Genomic DNA, 27,941 nt, shown 5'->3' with positions numbered 1-27,941 from the left:
GGATGCCGAGACTCCTCAGCCCCCATCTCTACTGCCCATAACCAGACACGGAACTCAGCGCCCTGTGCCATTTATTCTTGTTTTTTTTGAGAGCGGTAGACCTAAAGTCAGCTCAACAGGTTTAACAAATGATAAACACCCAAGATTACTTTAATATTTACAATGAACTTTGCAAAATATTCTTCAGCTCTATGAGAGGAGAAGAAGGGAAAAGAGGAGGTAACTTTACAGAGGGCTCGATTGGCACCTGCCACTTCCACATAGATGTTCTCACTTAAAGCCCATGGTTGCTGCTGGACAGATGAGAACACTGAGGTTCAGGGAGGTCCGGGAACTTCCTTAGGGCCTCACCTGAGGGTCAGCTCCCATGTTGAGCATCCCTGACTGCATCTTCCTTGTGTCTCCTTCACCAGGCCAGGTCCAGGGTAAGAACAAGGCAGGGCCACACACACGCACATACAGGGAGGAGTCCCCCATCGGTCCTGCAGGGCACAGAGTCACTCCAGGTCCCCGGGGATTGGGTCCTGTCCCTGGGGGTAGGGATGTCATCCCAGGGTCCCCCAGAGCCAGATCACAATGGGATCCTTTTGGTTTCTGGGTTGCAGTGTGGAATCTTCCGATGTGAACTGGAAAAAGAAGAAAAGCGGAGGAATCAAAATCATTTGCCAATCAGAAATGAGGGACTTCTCAGCCATGGCATTCATCACAGACCATGTCAATTCCTTGATCGATCAGTGGTTTCCCGGTAAGAGGAGATTCTAGAAGCAAGCCCTTGTTCATGCTAATATTTCTTATGAATCATGGTGGGGCTGCTGCTTTTGGGGAGGACAAAAATCCCACTGGAATTCAGCCCAAGAAAACTAGGGGGTCTTTTTTTTAAATTATTATTATACTTTAGGTTTTAGGGTACATGTGCACAATGGGCAGGTTTGTTACATATGTATCCATGTGCCATGTTGGTTTGCTACACCCATTAACTCGTCATTTAGCATTAGGTATATCTCCTAATGCTGTGCCTCCTCCCTCCCCCCACCCCACAACAGTCCCCGGAGTGTGATGTTCCCCTTCCTGTGTCCATGAGTTCTCATTGTTCAATTCCCACCTATGAGTGAGAACATGTGGTGTTTGGTTTTTTTGTCCTTGCGATAGTTTACTGAGAATGATGGTTTCCAGCTTCATCCATGTCCCTACAAATGATATGAACTCATCATTTTTTATGGCTGCATAATATTCCATGGTGTATATGTGCCACATTTTCTTAATCCAGTCTATCATTGTTGGACATTTGGGTTGGTTCCAAGTCTTTGCTATTGTGAATAGTGCCACAATAAACATACGTGTGCATGTGTCTTTATAGCAGCATGATTTATAGTCCTTTGGGTATATACCCAGTAATGGGATGGCTGGGTCAAATGGTATTTCTAGTTCTAGATCCCTGAGGAATCGCCACACTGACTTCCACAATGGTTGAACTAGTTTACAGTCCCACCAACAGTGTAAAAGTGCTCCTATTTCTCCACATCCTCTCCAGCACCTGTTGTTTCCTGACTTTTTAATGATAGCCATTCTAACTGGTGTGAGATGGTATCTCATTGTGGTTTTGATTTGCATTTCTCTGATGGCCAGTGATGATGAGCATTTTTTCATGTGTTTTTTGGCCTCATAAATGTCTTCTTTTGAGAAGTGTCTGTTCATGTCCTTTGCCCACTTTTTGATGGGTTTTTTTTTTTTTTGTAAATTTGTTTGAGTTCATTGTAGATTCTGGATATTAGCCATTTGTCAGATGAGTAGGTTACGAAAATTTTCTCCCATTTTGTAGGTTGCCTGTTCACTCTGATGGTAGTTTCTTTTGCTGTGCAGAAGCTCTTTAGTTTAATGAGATCCCATTTGTCAATTTTGGCTTTTGTTGCCATTGCTTTTGGTGTTTTAGACATGAAGTCCTTGCCCACGCCTATGTCCTGAATGGTATTGCCTAGGTTTTCTTCTAGGGTTTTTATGGTCTTAGGTCTAACATGTAAGTCTTTAATCCATCTTGAATTAATTTTTGTATAAGGTGTAAGGAAGGGATCCAGTTTCAGCTTTCTACATATGGCTAGCCACTTTTCCCAGCACCATTTATTAAATAGGGAATCCTTTCCCCATTGCTTATTTTTGTCAGGTTTGTCAAAGATCAGATAGTTGTAGATATGCGGCATTTATTTCTGAGGGCTCTGTTCTGTTCCATTGATCTATGTCTCTGTTTTGGTACCAGTACCATGCTGTTTTGGTTACTGTAGCCTTGTAGTATAGTTTGAAGTCAGATAGCAGGATGCCTCAAGCTTTGTTCTTTTGGCTTAGGATTGACTTGGTGATGCGGGCTCTTTGCTGGTTCCATATGAACTTTAAAGTAGTTTTTTCCAATTCTGTGAAGAAAGTCATTGGTAGCTTGATGGGGATGGCATTGAATCTATAAATTACCTTGGGCAGTATGGCCATTTTCACAATATTGATTCTTCCTACCCATGAGCATGGAATGTTCTTCCATTTGTTTGTATCCTCTTTTATTTCATTGAGCAGTGGTTTGTAGTTCTCCTTGAAGAGGTCCTTCATGTCCCTTGTAAGTTGGATTCCTAGGTATTTTATTCTCTTTGAAGCAATTGTGAATGGGAGTTCACTCATGATTTGGCTCTCTTTTATTGGTGTATAAGAATGCTTGTGATTTTCGTACATTGATTTTGTATCCTGAGACTTTGCTGAAGTTGCTTATCAGCTTAAGGAGATTCTGGGCTGAGACAATGGGGTTTTCTAGATATATAATCATGTCATCTGCAAACAGGGACAATTTGACTTCCTCTTTTCCTAATTGAATACCCTTTATTTCCTTCTCCTACCTGATTGCCCTGGCTAGAACTTCCAACACTATGTTGAATAGGAGTGGTGAGAGAGGGCATTCCTGTCTTGTGCCAGTTTTCAAAGGGAATGCTTCCAGTTTTTGCCCATTCAGTATGATATTGGCTGTGGGTTTGTCATAGATAGCTCTTATTATTTTGAGATACGTCCCATCAATACCTAATTTATTGAGAGTTTTTAGCATGAAGTTGTTGAATTTTGTCAAAGGCCTTTTCTGCATCTATTGAGATAATCATGTGGTTTTTGTCTTTGGTTCTGTTTATATGCTGGATTACATTTGTTGATTTGCGTATGTTGAACCAGCCTTGTATCCCAGGGATGAAGCCCACTTGATCATGGTGGATAAGCTTTTTGATGTGCTGCTGGATTCAGTTTGCCAGTATTTTATTGAGGATTTTTGCATCAATGTTCATCAAGGATATTGGTCTAAAATTCTCTATTTTGGTTGTGTCTCTGCCAGGCTTTGGTATCAGGATGATGCTGGCCTCATAAAATGAGTTAGGGAGGATTCCCTGTTTTTCTATTGGTTGGAATAGTTTCAGAAGGAATGGTACAAGTTCCTCCTTGTACCCCTGGTAGAATTTGGCTGTGAATCCATCTGGTCCTGGACTCTTTTTGGTTGGTAAGCTATTGATTATTGCCACAATTTCAGAGCCTGTTATTGGTCTATTCAGAGATTCAACATCTTCCTGGTTTAGTCTTGGGAGGGTGTGTGTGTCGAGGAATTTATCCATTTCTTCTAGATTTTCTAGTTTGTTTGCATAGAGGTGTTTGTAGTATTCTCTGATGCTAGTTTGTATTTCTGTGAGATCAGTGGTGATATCCCCTTTATCATTTTTTATTGTGTCTATTTGATTCTTCTCTCTTTTCTTATTAGTCTTGCTAGGGGGTCTATCAATTTTGTTGATCTTTTCAAAAAACCAGCTCCTGGATTCATTAATTTTTTGAAGGGTTTTTTGTGTCTCTATTTCCTTCAGTTCTGCTCTCATTTTAGTTATTTCTTGCCTTCTGCTAGCTTTTGAATGTGTTTGCTCTTGCTTTTCTAGTTCTTTTAATTGTGATGTTAGGGTGTCAATTTTGGATCTTTCCTGCTTTCTCTTGTGGGCATTTAGTGCTATAAATTTCCCTCTACACACTGCTTTGAATGTGTCCCAGAGATTCTGGTATGTTGTGTCTTTGTTCTCATTGGTTTCAAAGAACATCTTTATTTCTGCCTTCATTTCATTATGTACCCAGTAGTCATTCAGGAGCAGGTTGTTCAGTTTCCATGTAGTTGAGTGGTTTTGAGTGAGTTTCTTAATGCTGAGTTCTAGTTTGATTGCACTGTGGTCTGAGAGACAGTTTGTTATAATTTCTGTTCTTTTACATTTGCTGAGGAGAGCTTTACATCCAACTATGTGGTCAATTTTGGAATAGGTGTGGTGTGGTGCTGAAAAAAATGTATATTCTGTTGATTTGGGGTGGAGAGTTCTGTAGATGTCTATTAGGTCCGCTTGGTGCAGAGCTGAGTTCAATTCCTGGGTATCCTTCTTAACTTTCTGTCTTGTTGATCCGTCTAATGTTGACAGTGGGGTGTTAAAGTCTCCCATTATTATTGTGTGGGAGTCTAAGTCTCTCTGTAGGTCACTCAGGACTTGCTTTATGAATCTGGGTGCTCCTGTATTGGGTGCATATATATTTAGGATAGTTAGCTCTTCTTGTTGAATTGATCCCTTTACCATTATGTAACGGCCTTCTTTGTCTCTTTTGATCTTTGTTGGTTTAAAGTCTGTTTTATCAGAGACTAGGATTGCAACCCCTGTCTTTTTTTGTTTTCCGTTTGCTTGGTAGATCTTCCTCCATCCCTTTATTTTGAGCCTATGTGTGTCTCTGCACATGAGATGGGTTTCCTGAATACAGCACACTGATGGGTCTTGACTCTTTATCCAATTTGCCAGTCTGTGTCTTTTAATTGGAGCATTTAGCCCATTTACATTTAAAGTTAATATTGTTATGTGTGAATCTGATCCTGTCATTATGATGTTAGCTGGTTATTTTGCTCATTAGTTGATGCAGTTTCTTCCTAGCCTCGATGGTCTTTACAATTTGGCATGTTTTTGCAGTGGCTGGTACCGGTTGTTCCTTTCCATGTTTAGTGCTTCCTTCAGGAGCTCTTTTAGGGCAGGCCTGGTGGTGACAAAATCTCTCAGCATTTGCTTGTCTGTAAAGTATTTTATTTCTCCTTCACTTATGAAGCTTAGTTTGGCTGGATATGAAATTCTGGGTTGAAAATTCTTTTCTTTAAGAATGTTGAATATTGGCCCCCACTCTCTTCTGGCTTGTAGAGTTTCTGCCAAGAGATCCACTGTTAGTCTGATGGGCTTCCCTTTGTGGGTAACCCGACCTTTCTCTCTGGCTGCCCTTAACATTTTTTCCTTCATTTCAACTTTGGTGAATCTGACAATTATGTGTCTTGGAGTTGCTTTTCTCGAGGAGTATCTCTGTGGCGTTCTCTGTATTTCCTGAATCTGAATGTTGGCCTGCCTTGCTAGATTGGGGAAGTTCTCCTGGATAATATCCTGCAGAGTGTTTTCCAACTTGGTTCCATTCTCCCCGTCACTTTCAGGTACACCAATCAGACATAGATTTGGTCTTTTCACATAGTCCCATATTTCTTGGAGGCTTTGTTCATTTCTTTTTATTCTTTTTTCTCTAAACTTCCCTTCTTGCTTCATTTGTTTCATCTTCCATCACTGATACCCTTTCTTCCAGTTGATCGCATTGGCTCCTGATGCTTCTGCATTCTTCAGGTAGTTCTCAAGCCTTGGCTGTCAGCTCCATCAGCTCCTTTAAGCACTTATTTGCATTGGTTATTCTAGTTATACATTCGTCTAATTTTTTTTCAAAGTTTTTAACTTCTTTGCCATTGTTTTGAGTTTCCTCCCGTAGCTTGGAGTAGTTTGATCGTCTGAAGCCTTCTTCTCTCAACTAGTCAAAGTCATTCTCTGTCCAGCTTTGTTCTGTTGCTGGTGAGGAACTGCATTCCTTTGGAGGAGGAGAGGCACTCTGCTTTTTAGAGTTTCCAGTTTTTCTGCTCTGTTTTTTCCCCATCTTTGTGGTTTTATCTACTTTTGGTCTTTGATGATGGTGACATACAGATGGCTTTTTGGTGTGGATGTCCTTTCTGTTTGTTAGTTTTCCTTCTAACAGACAGGACCCTCAGCTGCAGGTCTGTTGGAGTTTGCTAGAGGTCCACTCCAGACCCTGTTTGCCTGGATATCAGCAGCGGTGGCTGCAGAACAGCAGATTTTCGTGAACCGCAAATGCTGCTGCCTGATCGTTCCTCTGGAAGTTTTGTCTCAGAGGAGTACCCGGCTGTGTGAAGTGTCAGTCTGCCCCTACTTGGGGGTGCCTCCCAGTTAGGCCGCTCGGGGGTCAGGGACCCACTTGAGGAGGCAGTCTTGCCCATTCTCAGATGTCCAGCTGTGTGCTGGGAGAACCACTACTCTCTTCAAAGCTGTCAGACAGGGACATTTAATTCTGCAGAAGTTACTGCTGTCTTTTTGTTTGTCTGTGCCCTGCCCCTAGAGGTGGAGCCTACAGAAGCAGGCAGGCCTCCTTGAGCTGTGGTGGGCTCCAACTAGTTCGAGCTTCCTGGCTGCTTTGTTCCCCTAAGCAAGCCTGGGCAATGGCAGGCGCCCCTCCCCCAGCCTCACTGCCACCTTGCAGTTTAATCTCAGACTGCTGTGCTAGCAATCAGTGAGGCTCCGTGGGCATAGGACCCTCCGAGCCAGGTGTGGGATATAATCTCCTGGTGTGCCATTTTTTAAGCCGGTTGGAAATGCACAGTATTAGGGTGGGAGTGACCTGATTTTCCAGGTGCCGTCTGTCACCCCTTTCTTTGAATAGGAAATGGAACTTCCTGACCCCTTGCACTTCCCAAGTGAGGCAATGCCTCGGCCTGCTTTGGTTCATGCACAGTGCACTGCACCCGCTGTCCTGCACCCACTGTCTGGCACTCCCTAGTGAGATGAACCCAGTACCTCAGATAGAAATGCAGAAATCACCCATCTTCTGCGTCGCTCATGCTAGAGGCTGTAGACTGGAGCTGTTCCTATTTGGCCATCTTCAACTAGGGGGTCTTAACACACTTTGGTGGGAGTCCTGGCCCCCGAGAAGTCCAGCTCTGTCATTGGCGGGGAGTACCATGGGGAAGATTGGGCTTGGACCCCACTGGGAATGTGCAGGGAAGCGGCCTGCCAGCTGCCCACTGGCGTGGCAAGAAGGATGACACTGGTACCACGAGTGGTCCACGGAGAGGCTCAGTGTGAGCTCACACATGTCTTGTTTCCACAGTGAGGATGGTGTGGCTGAAATTGCGGGGGAGCCGGCAGATGGAAATTTATCCTCTGTGCAGGGGCAGGGATGGAGGGGAGCCGTGGCCACCAAGGGGCCTTGCTCTCCTTCCCTGCCGCCCCACCCATCCCAGCGGTGATCAAACCACTAACACAGCCCTTCTCAGACCCTTTCGATCTGTTTCTTCATTGATAGTTCACCTGAAAGAAGTATTCTTTGAGTGAAGTTGCTGAGGCCGCCTGTTTGTTTTGCTCCTGGGGTGGAGGCGACTCCCAGAGCAGCCTGCAGAGGGGAGGCCATCGGGGGCTTAATGGGGCAAGCCGCTGTGGGAGAGGCTGCCCCGAGAGCCTCAGCCCCTGAACGCTGGAGGCCAAGCAAGTGACTGGAGAGCGGGTTTGGAATTCCAGTGCTGCCCCTGCAAGTCTCGGCGGGTCCCCCAGCCTCCTGGGCCGGCCTGACCTGCATGCAATGCCTGCGTCCCAGAGAGCATCAGGGAAGGTGGCTAAGGAGCAGTGGCAGAATGCACTCAGGATACACCTTCCAGATCCCAGGTCTGGTCTCTGTCAGGATTGGGGTCCTTCACGCTGTTGGCAGGAAGGGTGACCTGCAAGGAAAAAAGGCTTAGAAAGGAGCCCTCGGAGAAGGCAGTTGGGTGTGTGTGTCATAGTGATTTGGGAGGCACTTGGCCATCTAAGGGGGCCCTTAGGCCCATGTGAACCCTTCTGGGCACTTTGCAGCTCCCCACCAGCCAGTGTTGCCCCAACAGCAGGTGCTGGGCATTTGGCAGGTGGGTCCCTTAGACAGTCACCTGAGATGGAAAGGGTTCTGGTAAGCACCTGAGACAGGCCGCCTGGAGCCGCCATTCCCAGCCAGGGGCCCTCCCAACGGGATGCCTTACGCATGGACCTGCAGATATCAGATGTGCCTGGAAAGTTCTAGGCATCCACCTCCTACCCTGCATGAAGCAGGCAGTTGGCCTGCCCAGAGGGCACCTCCGCAGGGTACCTTGGAGGGTGTTTCTCTGCACCTCCTCTCAGGCGTGGGGGGATCCCGTGTCCGGTGACTGAGTTTCGTCTATGATAATTTGCACTCATTTCTCCCCCTGCATTGCCCTTCATGGACATTGTAAACCTGCTGTTTCTAATTGTAAGAAGGGTGCCTTCCACACTGCTGTGATTGTTGGAGGATAGCTCAGACCTAGTCTGCAATGACCTGTTAGGGCCCAGTCATGCAGGAGGGATCCCCGCCCTCCTCTCAGGTCCCCCAGCCAGCCTGCTCAGTGTCCCGACCACTGGACAGTTCTCAGAAGCATCCTGAACCCTCCCTGGACACATCTTTCAGGACAAACAATTGCGCTCTCCAAAAAGGCACCCACATGTGGCAGTGGGTTTCAGCCTCTCTCTTGGGTACAGGCCAGGACAGGCAGCTCCCCTTCTGTGAAGGCCTCAGGGCCTGGGGTGCAGAGTGCTGCTCGGGGGCGTTCCTGCACCACCTTCTTGTGAAGCTGTCTCCTGCTCTGTCCTTATTTAGCCCTGACGGCCACAGAGAGCGACGGGACCCCACTCATGGAGCAGTACGTGCCTTGCCCGGTCTGCGAGACAGCCTGGGCCCAGCACATGGACCCCAGTGAGAAATCAGAGGAGGTGCAGTACTTCGACATGGAAGACTGTGTCCTGACGGCCATCGAGCGGGACTTCATCTCCTGCCCCCGACACCCGGACCTCCCCGTGCCGCTCCAGGAGCTGGTCCCTGAACTGTTCATGACCGACTTCCCAGCCAGGTATGCCCTGAAGGCCCCTCCCAGAACACAGGGCAGGTCACAGGGGGTGCTCCTCACTGTGCAGTTGCCGAGTGATCTCCAGGAAGACCCCTCCGGGGCGGGCAGGTGCCCCAGCCATGGCTTCCCACCAATCTCAGTACCTTTTAGGTTCCCATCCTCGGCCGCCTGAAGGGAACCAGGCTTCTGGCTTTCCATTTTGGAGGCCTTGATAGGCCCAGCTGGGAAGAGTGCTTTGCAAGTGCAGCCATCCTGCCTCCCCATACGGCTCCCCCTTCCCCTCATAGCCAGAGCTGCTCTCTCCTGAGCTGCCTCTCCTTTCCACTCCTACCTCCCCACCAGCTCCAGGGCCAGCAGGTAAGCGCAGCCGGCACTCCTCAGGCATTCAGGAAGGGAGAGCTCCCACCCAGAGCCTGGTTTACCTTCTTTGTCAAACGCTGACTCCTGTCTGCAGCCCTAGCGCTGAGCCTTGGACCCCTCAAATCTGTTCTTAGAGTTTATTCTGCCTGTGCTAACCCAGATGATAACTAGGGAGAGAATCGGGGAGGAAATAGGAAACGTCACCTTTCAGAGAATCGGGGAGGAAATAGGAAACGTCACCTTTCAGAAGAAAACCTCCAAAGGGACCCTTTCTCTATGGCCACCACTTCCGTGGGGTTCACCCTGTGCCAGCCATCACCACCTCTGAGGCCGTTCCTGTCCTGAGCCCACTTTACAGAGGAGACCGAGGCTTAGCAAGCCTGCATAACCCACCCAGGCGTGCCCACCCGCAAGCGGCAGGGCCGGGGTGGCCCAGATCTGTCCAGCCTCACAGATGGCTTTGAACCATGACTCTCGGCCATGGTTGGGACAAATGGCCCAGCCCAGGACCCATCCGCGTCGGGGTGGGGTGATGTGGCTGATGCCGGGCGTGTGTGGCAGGCTCTTCCTGGAAAACAGCAAGCTGGAGCACAGCGAGGACGAGGGCAGCGTCCTGGGCCAGGGCGGCAGTGGCACCGTCATCTACCGGGCCCGGTACCAGGGCCAGCCCGTGGCCGTCAAGCGCTTCCACATCAAAAAATTCAAGAACTTTGCTAACGTACCGGCAGGTAAGCGGGTCCCAGGTTGGTGCTGTTTTTCTCAGACATATGCTGCCCGGGTCTAAGCTCTGGTGCCTGAGGCTGCAGGCACCCCACGTCCTGCTGGCTGACACTGCGCTGTCCCTGGCAGACACCATGCTGAGGCATCTGCGGGCCACGGATGCCATGAAGAACTTCTCCGAGTTCCGGCAGGAGGCCAGCATGCTGCACGCGCTGCAGCACCCCTGCATCGTGGCGCTCATCGGCATCAGCATCCACCCACTCTGCTTCGCCCTGGAGCTCGCGCCGCTCAGCAGCCTCAACACCGTGCTGTCGGAGAACGCCAGAGGTACCGCGGCGCGCCTCCCCACCCGGCCCCTGAGACCAAAAGAGCCCCGGGCACCTCCTGCCTGGCACGGGGGTAGAGCCTCAGGTGGCCTTGGCGAGCCCAGGGCACGCCCAACCCATGGCTCGTGTGATCATCCCCTGGGTGTGAGGCCGGGCACCTCGCCAGGTCCAGTCACTAGGCAGAGCCTTGGCGAGGACGGGGGAGCGCACGCTGTGGAGTCGGCTAAGACCAGGCTTTGCCGCGGTCCAGGAAGCCGCTGAGTTTATTTGCCTGTAAAAGGAGGATGGTAACAGGCTCGCTGGGAGGGCACCAAGCACGTGAGCTGCATTGAATCACCTTCTTAACTGCACATGCAAACACCACTGCTGAGACTCTGAGACCGTGGGGTCGGTGGGACCCTACCATATTTTAAAATAAAATGTTGAAGTAATTTACCTTGAGAAAAGAGCAACTAAACTCCAGAGTTGCCAGAGGGTGAAAGGTAGCTGTCTTTTGACTAAGGAAGAAGAAGTGCTATTAAAATCAATCACTTCTGCCTCAATGGAAGATAATTTTTACACAAAATTCTTTATTTTTGTTTTATCCAGGATCTCACTTTGTTGGCCAGGCTGGAGTACAGTGGTGCAATCTCAGCTCGCTGCAGCTTTGACCTCCTGAACTCAAGCAATCCTCCCACCACAACTTCCCGAGTAGCTACAAGCACACGCCACCACACCCAGCTAATTTGTTGTTGTTGTTTGTAGAGATGGCCTTTTGCCCTGTTGCCCAGGTCGTTCTCGAACTGTGAGCTCAATCGATCCCTGCACTTTAGCCTCCCAAAGTGCTGGAATTACCGGCATGAGCCACCACGCCCAGCCAAACAAAATTCTTCTACTTGCAACTCACCCCTTTACGTAGGACAGTCTTGACCCGAGATGAACTCTAGAGATTTTGAATCCTTGCTCATTCAGCAAAACTGCCAGCAATTCCAGGAATAAGATATCATGAATGAAGCTATAGTGATGAGTATTTCTATCCTAAACACTATCTCATTTAACCAGGCCATTCTCTGTCCCTTATGGCAGTCTGGTGAATAGTGGGAACGTGTCAATAGAATATAAAGTATCTAGGGGCCAGGTGCAGTGGCTCACATGTGAAATCCCAACACTTTGGGAGGCCCAGGCAGGCAGGTCACTTAAAGCCAGGAATTCAAGACCAGCCTGGCCAACATGGTGAAACCCCATGTCTACTAAAAATACGAAAATTAGCCAGGCATGGTGGCACGCGCCTGTAGTCCTAGCTGCTCAACTTGGGAGGCTGAGGCATGAGAATTGCTTGAACCCTGGAGGCAGAGGTTGCAGTGAGCCAAGATTGTGCCACTGCACTCCAGCCTGGGTGATAGAGTGAGACTCTGTCTCAATAAAAGAAAAAAGAAAAAAATATATAAAGTATCTAGGGAGATAGGAAGACAAAAAGACAGTTGCTATCATGATAATTTGATTCTATCAAAACCGAAATTTTGATACATTTGAAAATTGTTTTTCTTTGCAAGATTCTTCCTTTATACCCCTGGGACACATGCTCACCCAAAAAATAGCCTACCAGATTGCCTCGGGCCTGGCCTACCTGCACAAGAAAAACATCATCTTCTGCGACCTGAAGTCGGACAACATTCTGGTGTGGTCCCTTGACGTCAAGGAGCACGTCAACATCAAGCTATCTGACTACGGGATTTCAAGGCAGTCATTCCATGAGGGCGCTCTAGGCGTGGAGGGCACTCCTGGCTACCAGGCCCCAGAGATCAGGCCTCGCATTGTATATGATGAGAAGGTACCTGCCTGGATCCCCTGGCCCAGCCCCACAGTGCAGGAGCCCAGCCCTGAGGCTAGCCAGGCAGTCCTAGAGGCACCTGAAGCTTCGGGGCTCAGCATCCCCAAAAGCATATTTTTCTCACTCTCCCTTGCTCAGTAAGGGAGGTTCTGGCTTGAACCAGAAGGGCACAGGGGCGTATGTCTGTCTGCTTGTAGCAAGGTTGACTTCTCCTTAGCCTCAGCGCTCTCAAACCTTGATTCAGTAACAGTGTAGAGGTTGTAAACAAACAGCAGATGAAGAGTCCAAGAGAGAGACAGGTCTGGATTTGGGCTCCAACTCACATTTAGATGTGCACAGTGAGGACACAGGACCACCCTTGCAGGGCGCTCAGGAGGGGCAGACAGAATAAGGACGGTAAAGACCCCTGGCCTTAAGTCCCGGCCACAGGGTGCTGGCCAAGTTGAATGCCAAACCAGGAGAAGAGTGAAAGAACAAGCTGGCATCCCCGGGCAACTGCACTGCCAGCCTCAGCTGAGACAATGACTAAATGTTGATCTTCTGAGAGCATTTATCCCTGATGGCTACTTGGTAGATGCAGGCACACAGACAACTTGAAGTCATCTTACCATGCATATATTACATCTAGTGACAGCCTTGTTAATTGATCACCCAGCATTGAAATTCCCTTGTCTATGATTTCTTATTATCTGGTGATTTTTCAGATGGTCATTGACTAATTGCTGTAGGAATGACCTGCACATGTATGGATTAGCTCAGCACCTGTGGTTGTTGCCCATAGAAAAGGCAAGTCAGAGCAACAAAAATAAGAGCTTCATAGTAGTTGGTGACTTCAACAAGGAGGTCACCTTGAAACTCAGATTATCATGGAAACATTCACATTTAAAATTCTCAAGTCTATCTCAGCCATTCTGCTAAAATGTTATTTCTTGACCCTTATAGGGGTCTGTATAAATTTTTCCTTGCTGGACCTTTTCGATTATGAAAATTAGAGGAGACAACATGTTGTGATCCAGGAGACACTCCTTGTTTTAATGAGTTGCAATACACAGCACTTTTAGTACCAAGCACATTAAGCTGAGGGTGTGTGTTTTCCTGCCTTGTCTTGGTACTCAAGGATAACGACCATGACCTCCTTGGAGTCCTTAATCAGTGACTAACAGCAAGTTCTCAGTGTGTTTTATTGGACGGAAAGACAGAAGGATGGATGGATGGATGGATGGGACAATGGGCAAATGGACAATATGGTGGGAAGTCAGATGGATGGGTAGATGGAAAAGAGGAAGGATAGGAAGACAGATGGATAAATGTGCAGGACAGGTGGTCAGATGGATGGATAGATGGACAGATGAGAAGAATGGATAAATGTACAGGAAGACAAGCAAATGCATGGATGGATGGAGGAAAAGGAGGAAAAGAAGGAAGGGTGAGAAAATGGATAGATAAATGGATAGAAGAGAAAGTGGTCAGATAGGTGGATGGATGGGTAGTTGGGAGGATAGATGGATAAATGGACAGAGGGACATGGTCAGGTGGTTTGTTGAATGTTTGTTTTCCTTGTCTAATTGTGTCTCCCTGGTCCCTCCACCTGAGGGCCACCTTGTGAAGGCCACTGGGCCCAGGCAGCGACCTGACTAGGCTTGTTCTGTGCCCAGGTAGATATGTTCTCCTATGGAATGGTGCTCTACGAGTTGCTGTCAGGACAGCGCCCTGCACTGGGACACCACCAGCTCCAGATTGCCAAGAAGCTGTCAAAGGGCTTCCGCCCGGTTCTGGGGCAGCCGGAGGAAGTGCAGTTCCATCGACTGCAGGCGCTCATGATGGAGTGCTGGGACACTAAGCCAGAGAAGGTACTTGGGACCTCCTGCCATGTGGTGGAAGCTGTGGGTCCCCAGGGTGTGTGTGTGTGGCTGCCCACCCATCACCATTGGCAACCCTTCTCTGCTCATTTCTTCTAGAGGGTGATGTTTGCTGCTCCTAACATACCTACTTTCATTGCCTTTGTATGTGCATGTCACTCTTAGGAAACAAACTTCCTTTTCCTCCCCAACTTTTGTGTTACTTCACCACGCAAACAAAGTGTATAAACCCCTTTATAACAATACAGTCCCTACGCAAGAACAGAGAGAATGTGGGTGTCTCTTTGTAAAGTGATGGGGAAAAGGTTTGGTTGTGAGAATCAGGGATCATATTACAGTGTTCAGGCTAGTTTTTTGTTGGTGGCATTTTTGTGTTTTTGAAGAGGCTAGTGGTTTCAAAGTTAAAACTCATTAAATCAGACAGAGCTAGTTTAATGTATTTGGAGTAAACAGGGTATTCTTTAGAAGAATGCCTGTCCTTATCTGAGCATGGTGACATGGACTTATATAGTCCCAGCCACTGGGGAGCCTGAGGCAGGAGGATCACTTGAGCCCAGGAGTTCAAGGCTGTGGTGCACTCCAGCTTGGGCAATATAGTGAGATGAAGAGTGTGTGTCCTTGGGCCTGGGTTGGAATACCCAGGGTTCAGCGAACCTGACCAGAGGAGCTTAAATTGCCATAGCCAAGGGTGACCCAGATACCTGGATGGGTTTGCTCCTGATGTCTGAAGCTGTTTCTGCCTCTTGTTTGGATCTAGTCTGAATGAACAGAATCCTTCATTCCTCCCTGGTTGGAGCTGGCTGATCTCAGGGGCAGAATTGGCACCGATCTGGTTGTTAGTGACCTTGCTCTCTTCTGGTGGCTCCTCTCCCTCAGCGACCGCTGGCCCTGTCGGTGGTGAGCCAGATGAAGGACCCGACCTTTGCCACCTTCATGTATGAGCTGCGCTGTGGGAAGCAGACAGCCTTCTTCTCGTCCCAGGGCCAGGAGTACACCGTGGTGTTTTGGGATGGAAAAGAGGAGTCCAGGTAAGCTCCTGTGGCCTGCTCCTGCCCTCTTTGTATTTGGGGTGGGAGGCCACCATGGAATTTGGGAACGGAGTCGACGTTGACCACAGTGAGAATTATTTAGTAGACAGTAGGGTCCAGAACCTGGTTAGACTGCACTCAAGAAAGAGCAGGGAGAGCAGAAGAAAGTAAGTCCACACAAAGAGACATGCATGTATAGTTGTGTGGTTAAGAGATGCCAAAAATGGGTGGTATCTGCCAGGGTGTCTGGGGACATGAGGGCACTGTGGCATGTGCCTACAGTCCTAGACACTCAAGAGGCTGGGGCAGGAGAATCACCTGAGCCCAAGAGATCAAGTTTAGCCTGAACAACATAGCAAGACCCCATCTTTTAAAAAATTAGAAAATTTAAAACATTTTTAAAAAGGAAATGAGGCCTGTCAGCCTGGTTATGTGACTTTCTCAAGCATGCTCTGCTGCCCCAGATTGCAGAAGGGGCAACAAGGTGGGTTTAAACAGAGTTGTGGTTTTGCCAAGAGGGAGTGAGGGGCAGGGGCGTTGGGGTGTTTTCAAGGGAGTGATACAGAGATGGACCAAGGAACCTAAGTGAGGCCATAAATTCAGGGAGCACAATGGAAAGTACTAAAGGATCCTAGGTAATGCTAGAGTTAAAAAAAAAAAAAAAAAAAAAAACTCGAGAGTTATAGTATTAGGTGGGGTGAGCCAAAAAACTAGGAGGTGGTGGTCAGACAAGACATGCTTGCCATGGGGTGGGTGGGAGGTGAACAGTCGGTAGTAAAGACAGCATCTGGAGTATGACCTTTGGAGAGGGTGCCTGGGGTAGAGTGGGGAAATATCACTGAGGAATGAGCTTGAGACATAGTAAGATAAATGGAACAGACTTCGCAGTTTCTCTGAGGTCAGTCTTTGTGAGTTTGCATCAGGTTTTATGCCACTAGGACTGAGTGTCGTGACACAGAGGCACTCTAAGAAATGATGCTGGAAGGAAGTTTTTCTGACCAGGCCTTGTGGCTCACGCCTGTAACCCCAGCACTTCAGGAGGCTGAGGCAGGTGGATCATTTGAGTTCAGGAGTTTGAGACCAGTCTAGGAAAACATGGTGAAACCTCATCTTTACAAAAATAAATAAATAACAAAAATTAGCTGGGAATGGTGGCGAGCACCTGTAGTCCCAGCTACTCAGAAGGCTGAGGCAGAAGGATTACTTGAACCCAGGAGTTTGCCACTGCAGTGGGTGGTGATTGTGCCACTGCACTCCAGCCTGGGTGACAGAGTGAGACCTGCCTCAGAAAAAAAGAGAAGTTACACTAAAACACAGCAATGGAGCATGCCTTCCTGATGGGATGTACTCTAAGGACAAAACAAAAAGCAAACGTATTAATTAAACAGGTTTCAGGGATTATATTGTTGGTAGCACTGTTAGGATTGTTATTCTAAGATGCTGCTTGTGGTTGTGGAGTAAGTTAATGAGTAATTATGTTGCTGTTGCTGGAAACCATGATTTTCAGCATGGGCTAAAGGGGAAAGAGATGTAAAGCAGGGTAAGTAAAAGCCTGCAGTTCTGAATTGATTGGATGGACTCATGATATAGTTGAAAAATAAACACAAATATCTCAGCTCTGCTCACTGAAAAGGCCTAAAAGCAAGGACCAGCCAAATGCCAATATGCACCCCTAGGACCCAGACTGTAGTCTCTAAGTACCAAAGTGAACCAGGGCTCATCAGAATCATGGCAGAGTCCAGGTCTGGGGCAGGAAGTGCACCTGGAACATCTGCCACCCTAGAAGCAAGGACATCGTCAGACACTTCTGAGGGTGAATTGGAGGACCTGGAGCCAGACTGGTCCTGGGAGGCTGGGCCGGGCCCTGCTCTGCCAGCCTAGAGACGCACACGTGCCAGGTACCTGAGACAGTTCTGTCAGGGCTCAGAAGACTCATCCCAGAGCGAAGACACAGGCCTCTTCCTGTGACCTGTGAAGGTTCTTTAAAACTCACCGCGGCCTGAAGAGAGACTCACTCACAGGAAGGGAGGAGGGGGCTGGCCGGGAGCACACGGGCAGCCAAGCAGGGGAGCCAGGATGGAGCTGGACTTGAGATCTGTCTGAGAATTAAGGAAGGAGAGGCAGGGCAGACGAGCAGGTAAACAGGACACGCTTAGGACACAATTCCAGTTGCAGGGAACAGGGGCAATTATTCTTTATGACTCTCTATATTTTTAATTGTTTTCAAAGTAAAAGCTATTAGAATATCTTAGTTTTGTTTTTCTGATGCATAAAAAAAATGATGGGAAAAGGAGACAAATACACCTGAGGGAAGTTTTTGTTCGCTGTATTTTCTACCATTTCTATCATCTGCAAATATGTTATCAGTCAACAGTGGTGAAGCTTTTTAAAATTTGGTGGTAGGAGAAACTTTATATTGAGAACTGCTATCCATGAGCTTAACATATTCTCTTGAGTTTGAGGGACAGAGCTGCGTGATGTGGGGTACGTAACTTCCCAGCCCCATCAGCTTCAGCCTCCTCTGCCATGCAGTGGGTACCCAGGATGCCCGCCACGGGCCGAGGGGAGGCAGCGATGCCAGGGACAGGCGGCCTGGTGAGCCAAGGCTCTCACAAATGACAAGCCATTAGTCCTCAGAGCACTCATGCTGGGAGCACATTTTGAGTCCCCTCCCCCGCCCCAACCTAATCTCCTCTGGAATTCTCCCAGCTTGTCTTCAGCCCTGGCTCTGTCTAGTCTACAGTGAGAAGCTCTCCACATAACACGCGTGGGCAGGATATGGCCGGCGGGAGGGCCCCTCCTTCATACCGGGGCAACCGTCTCCAGCCTTTCTTCCCTGGGGAATGCCCTTCCTGCGGGCAACGGTCAAGCATTACCCTTCGGGCAGAACCCGGCTCTGCCCTTTCAGAACGCAGCGGGATGCAAACCTGGGTGGGAGCAGGGGAGGTAGACGAGGCTCGCAGCTGGCAGGCCAGGCCAGGCCCGGGGGAAGGAGGCAGCCCCTGGCCCCCGGGCACTGACCGCACAGTTTCTGCCACTTACAGGAACTACACGGTGGTGAACACAGAGAAGGGCCTCATGGAGGTGCAGAGGATGTGCTGCCCTGGGATGAAGGTGAGCTGCCAGCTCCAGGTCCAGAGATCCCTGTGGACAGCCACCGAGGTAAGCACTGCCCACCGGGTGCAGCCCCTGGGCGGGAGCCACATTCATAAAAATACAGGACGCCAGGTCAAGTGAACTTTCAGATAACCCCCAGCGCATCCCCGTGCAGTCCCCAAGTAATGCCATGAACCCTGTGAAGTAGCAGCCTGTCACCAGAGCTCAACTCTGCCTGCTGCTGGCTGGCGGCTGGGATTTGGGATGGTGAGGACCAGATGTAGACCCTCAGCAGGAGAAGAGACCCAGGAGGCTAGGGATGTGCCTGGGTTTCCCATAGCACTTTTAGTCACTCAGCTCTGAAGGCCTCTTGCCTTCACAGCAGGGAAATCAGGCAAGTCCCTAGAAGTCCCAAGGAGGGGTCTTCTGAGAAATCGCGAGAGAACTAGCCAAACACAAATGTTCTGAGGCAGGCTAGGCACAGTGGCTCACGCCTGTAATCCCAGCACTTTGGGAGGCCAAGATAGGAGGATCACGAGTTCAAGAGATCGAGACCATCCTGGCCAACATGGTGAAACCCCGTCTCTACTAAAAAATACAAAAATTAGCTGGGCATGGTGGTGCGTGAGTGTTCCCAGCTACTCAGGAGGCTGAGGCAGGAGAATCGCTTGAACCCAGGAGGTGGAGGTTGCAATGAGCCAAGATCGCACCATTGCACTCCAGCCTTGCAACAGAGCGAGACTCCGTCTCAAAAAAAAAAAGAAAAATTCTGAGGCTGTGGGTGAGGCGATAGATTGGTGCAACTTTTCCCCAGGGTAGTTTGGAAGTGTGTTCACATATGTATCAGAAATCTCAAAAGCATGCTTACCACTTGAGCCTCAGAAATCTCAGTGTTAAGAAACATCTGACAACAGATTAGCCGAAGTAGGTGCACCCCAGTCTCAGGCATCCAAGAGATGCTCCCAGAACATCTCCTAGAATGAATGAGAGCAAGGGATCTGCCTAAAGTGTGCTGTCGCATGGGAAGAACAGTGAGAAGACAGCACTGCAGCGTGAGTCCACTTTTCCAGTACCAGGTGCACACCTTCTGAGAGGCTGCGCCCCCAAATCCCAATGGTGGTTTTCTCTGGGGAATAGATTACGGGCTATTTTCTGTTTCCTCTTTAGACTATTCTGTCTTTTTCAACGTTTCTACAAAGAACAGAAATCCATAAACAACCCACCAGAACGTGTCAATCCATGTAACTTTCCAAGACGCATAGGGGATCCCCAAGGCCGAGTGCATCCTCATGGGAATGCCTTGGGAAATGCCAGACACTTTCCAGCCTGGGTCTCACAGTAGACCTCTCTGCCTCTGCAGGACCAGAAAATCTACATCTACACCCTCAAGGGCATGTGCCCCTTAAACACACCCCAACGGGCCTTGGATACTCCAGCTGTGGTCACCTGCTTCTTGGCTGTGCCTGTTATTAAAAAGGTGAGGTCGGGGCAAAGGCGGGTATGCAGGTCTCTGATGCACTTCCACGTCTGGGAGGCATCTCCTAGCTATGTCAGGGTGGGACCTGCAGAGCCACACCTTCTAGGACCACCTGGCCTAGGACACAGACTTAGAGATGGTGGGAGGAAAGATATCAGACCTGGTCCATCATTAGTGCCTTCCGGTTTGCAGAAACCTAAGTCAAGTCCCCAGCCAGACTGTGGGCTGAGAGAAAACCCCCTTTCACACGCAAATGCCCTGACTCAGGTGGAATGACTGTTGGTGCAAATGGCATGGTGAGCAGTCATGCGTGTGCCCTTCCCTTCAGAGGGCAGTGGCATCCAGAGCCTCTTTCCCACCTGCCCAGGCCAGAGCCACCCCACAGCCACTTGATCACCAGGTCCTGGAGGTCCTGATCTCCTTCTCTCCATCTCTGCCTCCCCTCAAGTACTCACCGTCTACACCAAACGCAGTTTCTCTTTGTCCAGCATGGCCCTGCAGACTCATCTCTTTAACCTCCTAGCCCTGGCCTTTCTAAATGAGACCCCAAGGGGCACTCTCCCCAGTAAAGGGCCCAGCCAGCTGTGCTGCACCTTGGGATTAGCCCCAGCCTCTGTGAGGCTGTCCTCCAGCCCCTGCTGGCCCCGGCACCCTCCCCACAAAGCACCCCACTCTGTGCTGGGCCCTTGACATCCCAGCCTCTCCCCACACCTCTTCCCAGACCACCTCCAATTCAGTTCTCAAGACCAAGGGCCTTGTCCCTTCCTTTGAGAAGCTGCCCTTCTGGCTTTTCCTGGCTCCTCCGCCCACAGGATTCAGGCACGGCTCAGGCAGTTCTTGTTTCACCCACCCTGAGGGGCCTGTCTGTGCAGTAGGCACCCTCGGTAAATGCACAAGAGCCTTTACTGGTGTTGCTTTTTAAAATATGGTGACTGTCATCATCTAATTCCAGTTTGCCCATCTACAAAATAGGTATAAGAAGAGACAGAGAGAAGGCCTAGCATACCCAAAGTTCTAGGCCGGTGCACTTGGTAAATGAGCATTATTATTACTTCTGGATGGTCGCAAAATACATGAGCTCTTCTCTTCACCCTTCTTCAGTTTCATTTCTTTAAAAAAAAAAAAAAAAAAAAAAAAACAGGTATGAAATGAACCTTAGAGTCATTTATGACCATGGCCCCACAGCGAGGCTAGGCAGCTTGGGACCAGGCCCGCACCAGAGCACAGGAGAACACGACACAAAGTGTTATTGAGGCCACCGCTGGCCAGAGCCCCCAGCCAGGGCACCACCTCCTGCACGACCAGAGGGAATAAAGCCTGCTCTGTGCAGGGCCTCCTGTGCAGGGTGTCTGCCCCCTCCGAGGCCGCCAGGGCAAAGCCTGCATTCTTGCACGCGCACACACATTCACACCCAGCCGGGACGTGGCACTCACCGCCCTGGCCAGGGCCTGAGCCAGGACTGCAGATAGAGACCTGGAGCCTGTTTGCCTTGGCTGCCTTCTTTCCCTAAAGTCCTGGGACTGGATTTCGATACGCTTGCTTAGAGCATGTTGTCCTGGACAGTGAGCTACGGGTCTCCATTCCATCGCCCTGCACAGCAGCCTCCTGAGCTCCCCCAGCTGCCCACAAGGAGGCTTTCTGCCCTGCCCCCTCACTGGCATGAGGCCCAGCTCCCTGCTCTGCCCTGACTCCGGCTTTGTTCTGCAGACCTCTTCCCACCCCCACCACAGCCGACGTGGTGTCTAGGCTGCGAGGCTGCACTCTGTTCCCGGCTCTGCCCTGGGAGGTGCCCCGGGGCGGTCTGGGGTGGGCCCGGCATTCAGCAGGGTCCCTGCAACTTTGACCTCTGCCCGGTGACCTCTGGCGGGTGTAGAAGAGCTCATGCTTCAGTGAGGGGGTGGGGGGCACCCTGAGGACTCTGTCAACGTCAGCTGAACCACAGGCGTCTGGATAGACGTAAGCCGGGATGAGGGCTCAGCAGGCTGAGACAGGCCTCCACAAGAGGGCCCAGCAGGAAGCGATTTCTTCCAGAATTAGTTCAGCAAACACATGTCGTCCACTTGGAGTCACAGGGCCACCAAGATGAAGGAGGCTGAGCCCCTCCCTGTGCCAGGCCAGTGCCATGGGGATGCTGGTGGGCTGGGAGCCCATCCTTATGGAACACTGCCTGGTGGGGGGGTGGCAGGCAGGGGGCAGTGCACAGACGCTTGCCATGCCCACACTGCTGTCATGTTAAGCAGCACCCAGAAAAGGGCGGGCACCAGGTCCTGCCTCTGAAGGAGGCCTTGGTGGCCTCAAGGAGAAGGCAGCTCCCTGCAAGAAGCTGGCAGAAGCAGAGGCAGCCCATGTGGTCCAGGTGACACGCGGCCTCACTTGGTGCCACAGGCCCTGCCTCTGGGTGGCACGCTCCTTTCTTTGCTGCAGGGATAGAGATACGGCCCTGCACAGTCAGAGCTGCACTTCCTCAGGAGCGGCCCCGGCCTTTCTAAGAGATTTGCTGCCCTGAGGTGCATGGGTGGGAAGTGACTGCCCGCCCGCTGTGGGTGCAGATGAGTCCAGTGCCTACCCTGTGTCTCTCCTGGAATGTGTGAAATGGAAGCACGTGACACATCCCTGTCTCCTTCCTTCAGAATTCCTACCTGGTCTTAGCGGGCCTCGCCGACGGGCTTGTGGCTGTGTTTCCCGTGGTGCGGGGCGCCCCAAAGGACAGCTGCTCCTACCTGTGTTCACACACAGCCAACAGGTCCAAGTTCAGCATCGCGGACGAAGACGCACGGCAGAACCCCTACCCAGTGAAGGCCATGGAGGTGGTCAACAGCGGCTCCGAGGTCTGGTACAGCAATGGGCCGGGCCTCCTTGTCATCGACTGTGCCTCCCTGGAGATCTGCAGGCGGCTGGAGCCCTACGTGGCCCCCTCCGTGGTTACGTCAGTCGTGTGCAGCTCTGAGGGCAGAGGGGAGGAGGTCGTCTGGTGCCTGGACGACAAGGGCAACTCCTTGGTGATGTACCACTCTGCCACCTACCAGCTGTGTGCCCGGTACTTCTGCGGGGACCCCAGCCCCCTCAGGGACGTGTTTCCCGTGCGGCCCTTGGACACGGAACCCCCGGCAGCCAGCCACACGGCCAACCCAAAGGTGCCTGAGGGGGACTCCATCGCGGACGTGAGCATCATGTACAGTGAGGAGCGGGGCACGCAGATACTGATCCACCAGGAATCACTCACCGACTACTGCTCCATGTCCTCCCACTCCTCATCCCCACCCCGCCAGGCTGCCAGGTCCCCCTCAAGCCTCCCCAGCTCCCCAGCAAGTTCTTCCAGCGTGCCTTTCTCCACCGACTGCGAGGACTCAGACATGCGACACGAGCCCAGTGCTGCCTCCGACAGGTCTGAGCATGACCTGACCCTCATGGACGGGGAGACCTTCAGCCAGCACCTGCAGGCCGTCAAGATCCTCGCCGTCAGAGACCTCATTTGGGTCCCCAGGTACGTTTCCCGAGGTGAGGGCACCATCCAGGGCATGCCCACTGCTGCCGCTCTGGGGACAGAGCAAGGAGAGCCCCCTGGCTTCCTTAAAGGTCATGTGGGGAAGCAGGTGCTGTTCTTCCAAGAGGGTTGGTTTCCTCCATTGGGAATGGAAGTGATCGCTTTAGCAAATCTAAGAGTGGCCGCACAAAAGCTTATTGCCTGCCAGAGAGCTTAAGATGCCACACAAGGAAAGCCACAGTCAACTGGGGACTGAGTTTCCACTGGGAAAATTCCCCTCTGCTTTGAGGTCTGTCCCCTCCCCATAACTTAATCCCTTAGCAGAAACTGCATGTCTGTTGCCTCCCTCCCGCACCTTTCTGCACACCGGCTTCATTCCCCCGAGAGCACGGCTACTGACAAATCGCTTCCCCTTCTGGGTTTTGGTTGCTTAGGCGCGGTGGAGATGTTATCGTCATTGGTCTGGAGAAGGATTCTGGCGCCCAGCGGGGCCGAGTCATTGCCGTCTTAAAAGCCCGAGAGCTGACTCCGCATGGGTAAGACTGAGTGGCAGCTCCTTTAGGACCCAGGCAGCAGCATGAGCACAGAAGGCCCTGCAGCCAGGTCCTGCACAGTGGCTTTGCTGCCCTTCCATTCTCCCAAATAGCGTAACCACTAACATGGCTGTAAGGCAAAGTGGAAGCAAGATGGGCCCCACAGACAGCTCCTAGGGGCTCTGCACTGGCCATGGCTGCCTGTTTCTGGAGTACCCAGTGCACCTGCAGATCAAGTACCCTACCTAACAAATGCCTCCAGGGCCAGAGTTCAGCTGCAGTTGACATGCAGATGCATCTAGGTCATTGATTCACTGTTCTTCCTGCCAAGCAGGAAACCCTACCCGAGGTGTCCACCTGCCCACACAGCACCCTATGGGGACAGATGACACAGGCACACCTTGTCATCTCCAAGCCTGGGGTCTCAGCTCCTGCCCTTCCTGGGCTGAGACATGGCTCAGTACCTGTCTGTGGGTGGGTACACCCAGGATTACGCCAGTCTCCTCTGCGAAGTTACGCTGAGCAGGGTGGCCTGTCCGGGTCTACGTGGCTGCAGTGATGTGAGGCTGGCGCCAGCTGCAGCTCCCCACAGGGTTTACACTCCTCACTTTGACTACCAAGCCCTACACGGTAAATCCCCCTTACGAAAAGTCCTCAGTTCAAATGTGTGTGTGTGTGTGTGTACTTTGGAGCTCTTCCACTTCACACTAGGCCTGTTTCCCTGCAGCATGAGTTATCCCCCATCCCTCGGCAAGTGGGTTTTTACTTCATCTGGAGCATAAGAGGGTGGAGAAACTTCTCCCAAAGCAGGACAGTGACCAAGGAGGCATCCGTGGCAGTCGCACTCCCGTGCCTGCCAGCTTTGAACTTTTGCAGTGAGTCCTGGGCCAGTGACCCTTGCTCTGTAAGTGGTTCTGGAAGCAAGATCTGGATCTGCTCCTGAGCTGTGGCAGAGCCTGTGGACAGAAGCCTTGAACTGATAGGTCGGGCTTCTGGAGGAAATGGGTGTGCAGCACCCAGGTTAGGACCTAACGTTTAGCTGTTGTTGTTCTCCTATTCATCCCCTAAAGCCAGACCTTACCTCTTTCACACTATGAGGAGGCTCCTCCCCTAAGGGGAGGCCCTGGCAAGGCCACGCGGAGTCAGAGGTCCCTGGACATCCCAGTTTGCAGGAACACCTCAGTGCCACACAGGCTGCACACACGGGACACAGGGAGGAAAGGCAATTAGTATGTGCTCGGGGTGGGGCACCACCAGCACAGGGAGGCCACGCTGTGGCCCAAAAGGAAACTTGTAGCACACCCACCGATCCTGCAAAACTGTCCACAGTTTCAAAACATGTATATAGTGATGACTTGGGGGCAGCAGGTTTTCCATTTAATATACAATCCTGTATTTCCTAAGCATGTAGAAACAGAATGAGAGAAGAATCACACTGAGCTTAGTGGCAAGGGAGTTGAGGTAAACTCGGTCGTGGGCCATTCACAAGCAGAAGTTTGGGTCAGCGGTGTTTTCTGGACGCTTTGGGAGCTGAGTCAAGGATGCATGATCTGATTGCCTCTGTGGCCTTCCAGGGAGTCCGACTATTACAGACAAAGCCTGTGGACGTGAACTCAGGCCCACAGCCCATCTTTGGACTTTAGAAAGCCTAAGCCCACAGCCTGGGCCACGGGGGAGAAGTGGAGCATCTGAGCACACCCCAGAGAGGGCTGACAAGCAGACACACCCCCCTGCCCTTAGCCAGCTCCGCCTTCCTCAGAAGGCACAGGGGGAGGGTCCCAACCCCACCCAAGTGGGGACCCCTGTGAGTTTCCTCAGACCCCTTCTCTCTGCAGGGTGCTGGTGGATGCTGCTGTGGTGGCAAAGGACACTGTTGTGTGCACCTTTGAAAACGAAAACACAGAGTGGTGCCTGGCTGTCTGGAGGGGCTGGGGCGCCAGGGAGTTTGACATTTTCTACCAGTCCTACGAGGAGCTGGGCCGGCTTGAGGCTTGCACACGCAAGAGAAGGTAATTCCTGTGGAATGACTGTCACACATGCAGAGCCGGCTGGCCCCGGGCTGCAGCCTGACCCCTCTGCCATCGGCCTCTAGTTCTCCAAGGACCTAGAAGACAGATGGAGTTCTCCCCTGAGCTCCTTGCTGCTAAGAAGTGCTGAGAAGTTACCCGCCTGGCGGGGGCTCCAAGGTTCCCTGGTTCTCTGCAGCAGAGTTATCTGAATACCCCATCCCCCAACTGCTGATTTGACAGCCCCAGGGAAGACGGTGGTATCAGGCTGGGAGGGGCCTCCTCTGGCCTCCTCCATCAGTTTGCAGGAGCAAGGGTGGAGGATCCTGTTCTGAGCTGGGTCAAACAAAGCAGGGCTGGGCCTTCCTGCCATCCCCAGGTCTCAGATGGAATTACACTAGAGGCCCTCAGCTGGGAAGCACTTGAGGTAGGGCAGGAGGGGAGCTGTGACCCCTGCCCTTTCCCCGCCAGAGACCTCAGGCTCTCAGCACATTCCACAGGCCTCTGAGTCCCTGAGGCCTGGGCCAGCTTGGGCGAGCCAAGATCAGATGTCCCTGTGTTCGGGAAGGTCTCTGTGTGGGAAAGCCCTGGAGGACCCTGGTGAGGAGCGTTGCCCCATCCAGAGAATGAATGAGTTCCTTTAAGTGCCACAGCCGGAAAGCCCAGAGACACATAGTGCGAGAGCACCAGCTTAGCCTTTCCATTCCTCTCCCCCGACAACAGGCAGGGGAAACTCAATCGCAGGACTGCAGAAAGGGCCTTGTGTTTGTAGCTTTGTCAAGTAAATTTGGATGCCGCTGGAGCACAAGCCCTGTTTGTTTGCACATAATAATCTTGTTTATCACTTAAAAAAATTCAGTAATATCTCAGCGGTCAGGCTTCTGGCTATAAAATCACATTGTATGGGATTTATACCAAATTATGTATTTGCTAAACATTCACTCCACACGTGTACAGCAGAGTATGAAAAAGAATGTTGTCTACAGGGGATTTATGGATACAACAGCAAACATTTTATAAATTATGCACATGCATGTATTACACACGTGCACACATATACGCACACACATGTGCAAACATAGCCACTTTTTGGTCAAGAGTTAGTTACCCTCTGGGGCTCCTTAAACCAGAATGGGAGTTTGAAAAGAGATTATACTGCAGCTGAAGTTTGTTGACCCTTTTCTAAAATTAAAAAGATCAAATTTAGTATTTGCAGGATATGCAGGGAGATGAGACTCTTTTAATCTCAAAATAAACAGATTCTTTCAAGAACGAAGCTGTGGCCTCTGTCTTTCAAGCGCTTATGACCACAGCACAGGCTCAGTCCCTCCCAGACCCACTCGCTGTCTAGGGATAATGGACAGCCCCTCCTTGCCCACTGTGCCAACATGCAGGTGGCCCCTGAGCAGCTTCCATGGGTGGAGACGCTGCTTTTTTACCAGCCTGGGCACCAAGTCCCAGGGGGCTGAGGGTCTGTGCTTCCTGTCTACCTCCCTGCTATTCTCTCACCCTCATCCCACAGCAGTCTCAGGAGTCCCACTCTCTTTCTCCTCTCAATCCGGTGCACCACAACTGCCCAGTGAACCCCCAGATGCAAGCCAGATTCTGTCTGCCCCGAGGCCAGGCTGCTTTGCAGGCACCAAACTCACCCTCTCCTACTCCTGGAAAAGCCCAGCCCCAGGCCTCACAGAGCCAGGGGAGGGGATCTCATCACATCACAGAAATCACATAGGCCTAAAGTCCCAGCTACCCAGGAGCCAAGGCAGGAGGCTCAACTCCCTTGAGCCCCGGAGTTGGAGGTTACAGTGAGCTATGATCACGCCAGCTTTCTAGCCTGGGTGACAGAGCGAGACCTGACTCTTAAAAAAAAAACATACAGGAAATGACTAATGAACTTGACTCCATGAAATTGAAACTTACATGGAAAATTAGTCCAAAGCCTAAAAGACTAGCAACTGAGAAAAAAAAAATTGGAACACAAATGAGAGACAAAGACCTCACTTATCTTCATTACAGAGTTCGTAATGTCAATAAGAAACAGAAAACCCGAAAGGCAAACAGGCTAAGGGCATGGGCAGCAATTGAATTAATTACAAAGAAACAGACAGACCCTTAAACATCAATGCTTGACCTCAGCCAACAGCAGAGAAACAGTCTCGACAACAGCAAAATGTTGCTGGGATGGGCCCAGCATTCAGCACGGTCCCTGCAACTTTGGCCTCTGTCCAGTGACCTCTGGCG

General features: G+C 50.8%; 1 protein-coding gene across 4 annotated transcripts in view; it reads left to right on the top strand.

Moving 5' to 3' along the window:
• The window catches only part of LRRK1 (leucine rich repeat kinase 1), a 162,805-nt gene extending 135,829 nt beyond the window's left edge, over nucleotides 1-26,976 (top strand). For all 4 annotated transcript variants that reach the window (XM_055277046.2, XM_063640037.1, XM_055277047.2 and 1 more), the window contains 12 exons: nucleotides 606-745; nucleotides 8,755-9,004; nucleotides 9,923-10,089; nucleotides 10,211-10,408; nucleotides 11,940-12,217; nucleotides 13,873-14,067; nucleotides 14,953-15,104; nucleotides 18,149-18,266; nucleotides 19,561-19,677; nucleotides 22,308-23,161; nucleotides 23,596-23,697; nucleotides 25,530-26,976. In XM_055277046.2, coding sequence (XP_055133021.1) covers nucleotides 606-745; nucleotides 8,755-9,004; nucleotides 9,923-10,089; nucleotides 10,211-10,408; nucleotides 11,940-12,217; nucleotides 13,873-14,067; nucleotides 14,953-15,104; nucleotides 18,149-18,266; nucleotides 19,561-19,677; nucleotides 22,308-23,161; nucleotides 23,596-23,697; nucleotides 25,530-25,707 — 2,749 coding nt within the window. In that variant the 3' untranslated portion in view covers nucleotides 25,708-26,976. The remainder of the gene's footprint in view (nucleotides 1-605; nucleotides 746-8,754; nucleotides 9,005-9,922; nucleotides 10,090-10,210; nucleotides 10,409-11,939; nucleotides 12,218-13,872; nucleotides 14,068-14,952; nucleotides 15,105-18,148; nucleotides 18,267-19,560; nucleotides 19,678-22,307; nucleotides 23,162-23,595; nucleotides 23,698-25,529) is intronic.
• The last annotated feature ends 965 nt before the right edge of the window (nucleotides 26,977-27,941 follow it).

The sequence above is a fragment of the Symphalangus syndactylus genome, chromosome 5, assembly GCF_028878055.3.
Source record: "Symphalangus syndactylus isolate Jambi chromosome 5, NHGRI_mSymSyn1-v2.1_pri, whole genome shotgun sequence".
NCBI lineage: Eukaryota > Metazoa > Chordata > Mammalia > Primates > Hylobatidae > Symphalangus > Symphalangus syndactylus.
This window is presented reverse-complemented; position numbering and strand designations above follow the sequence as displayed.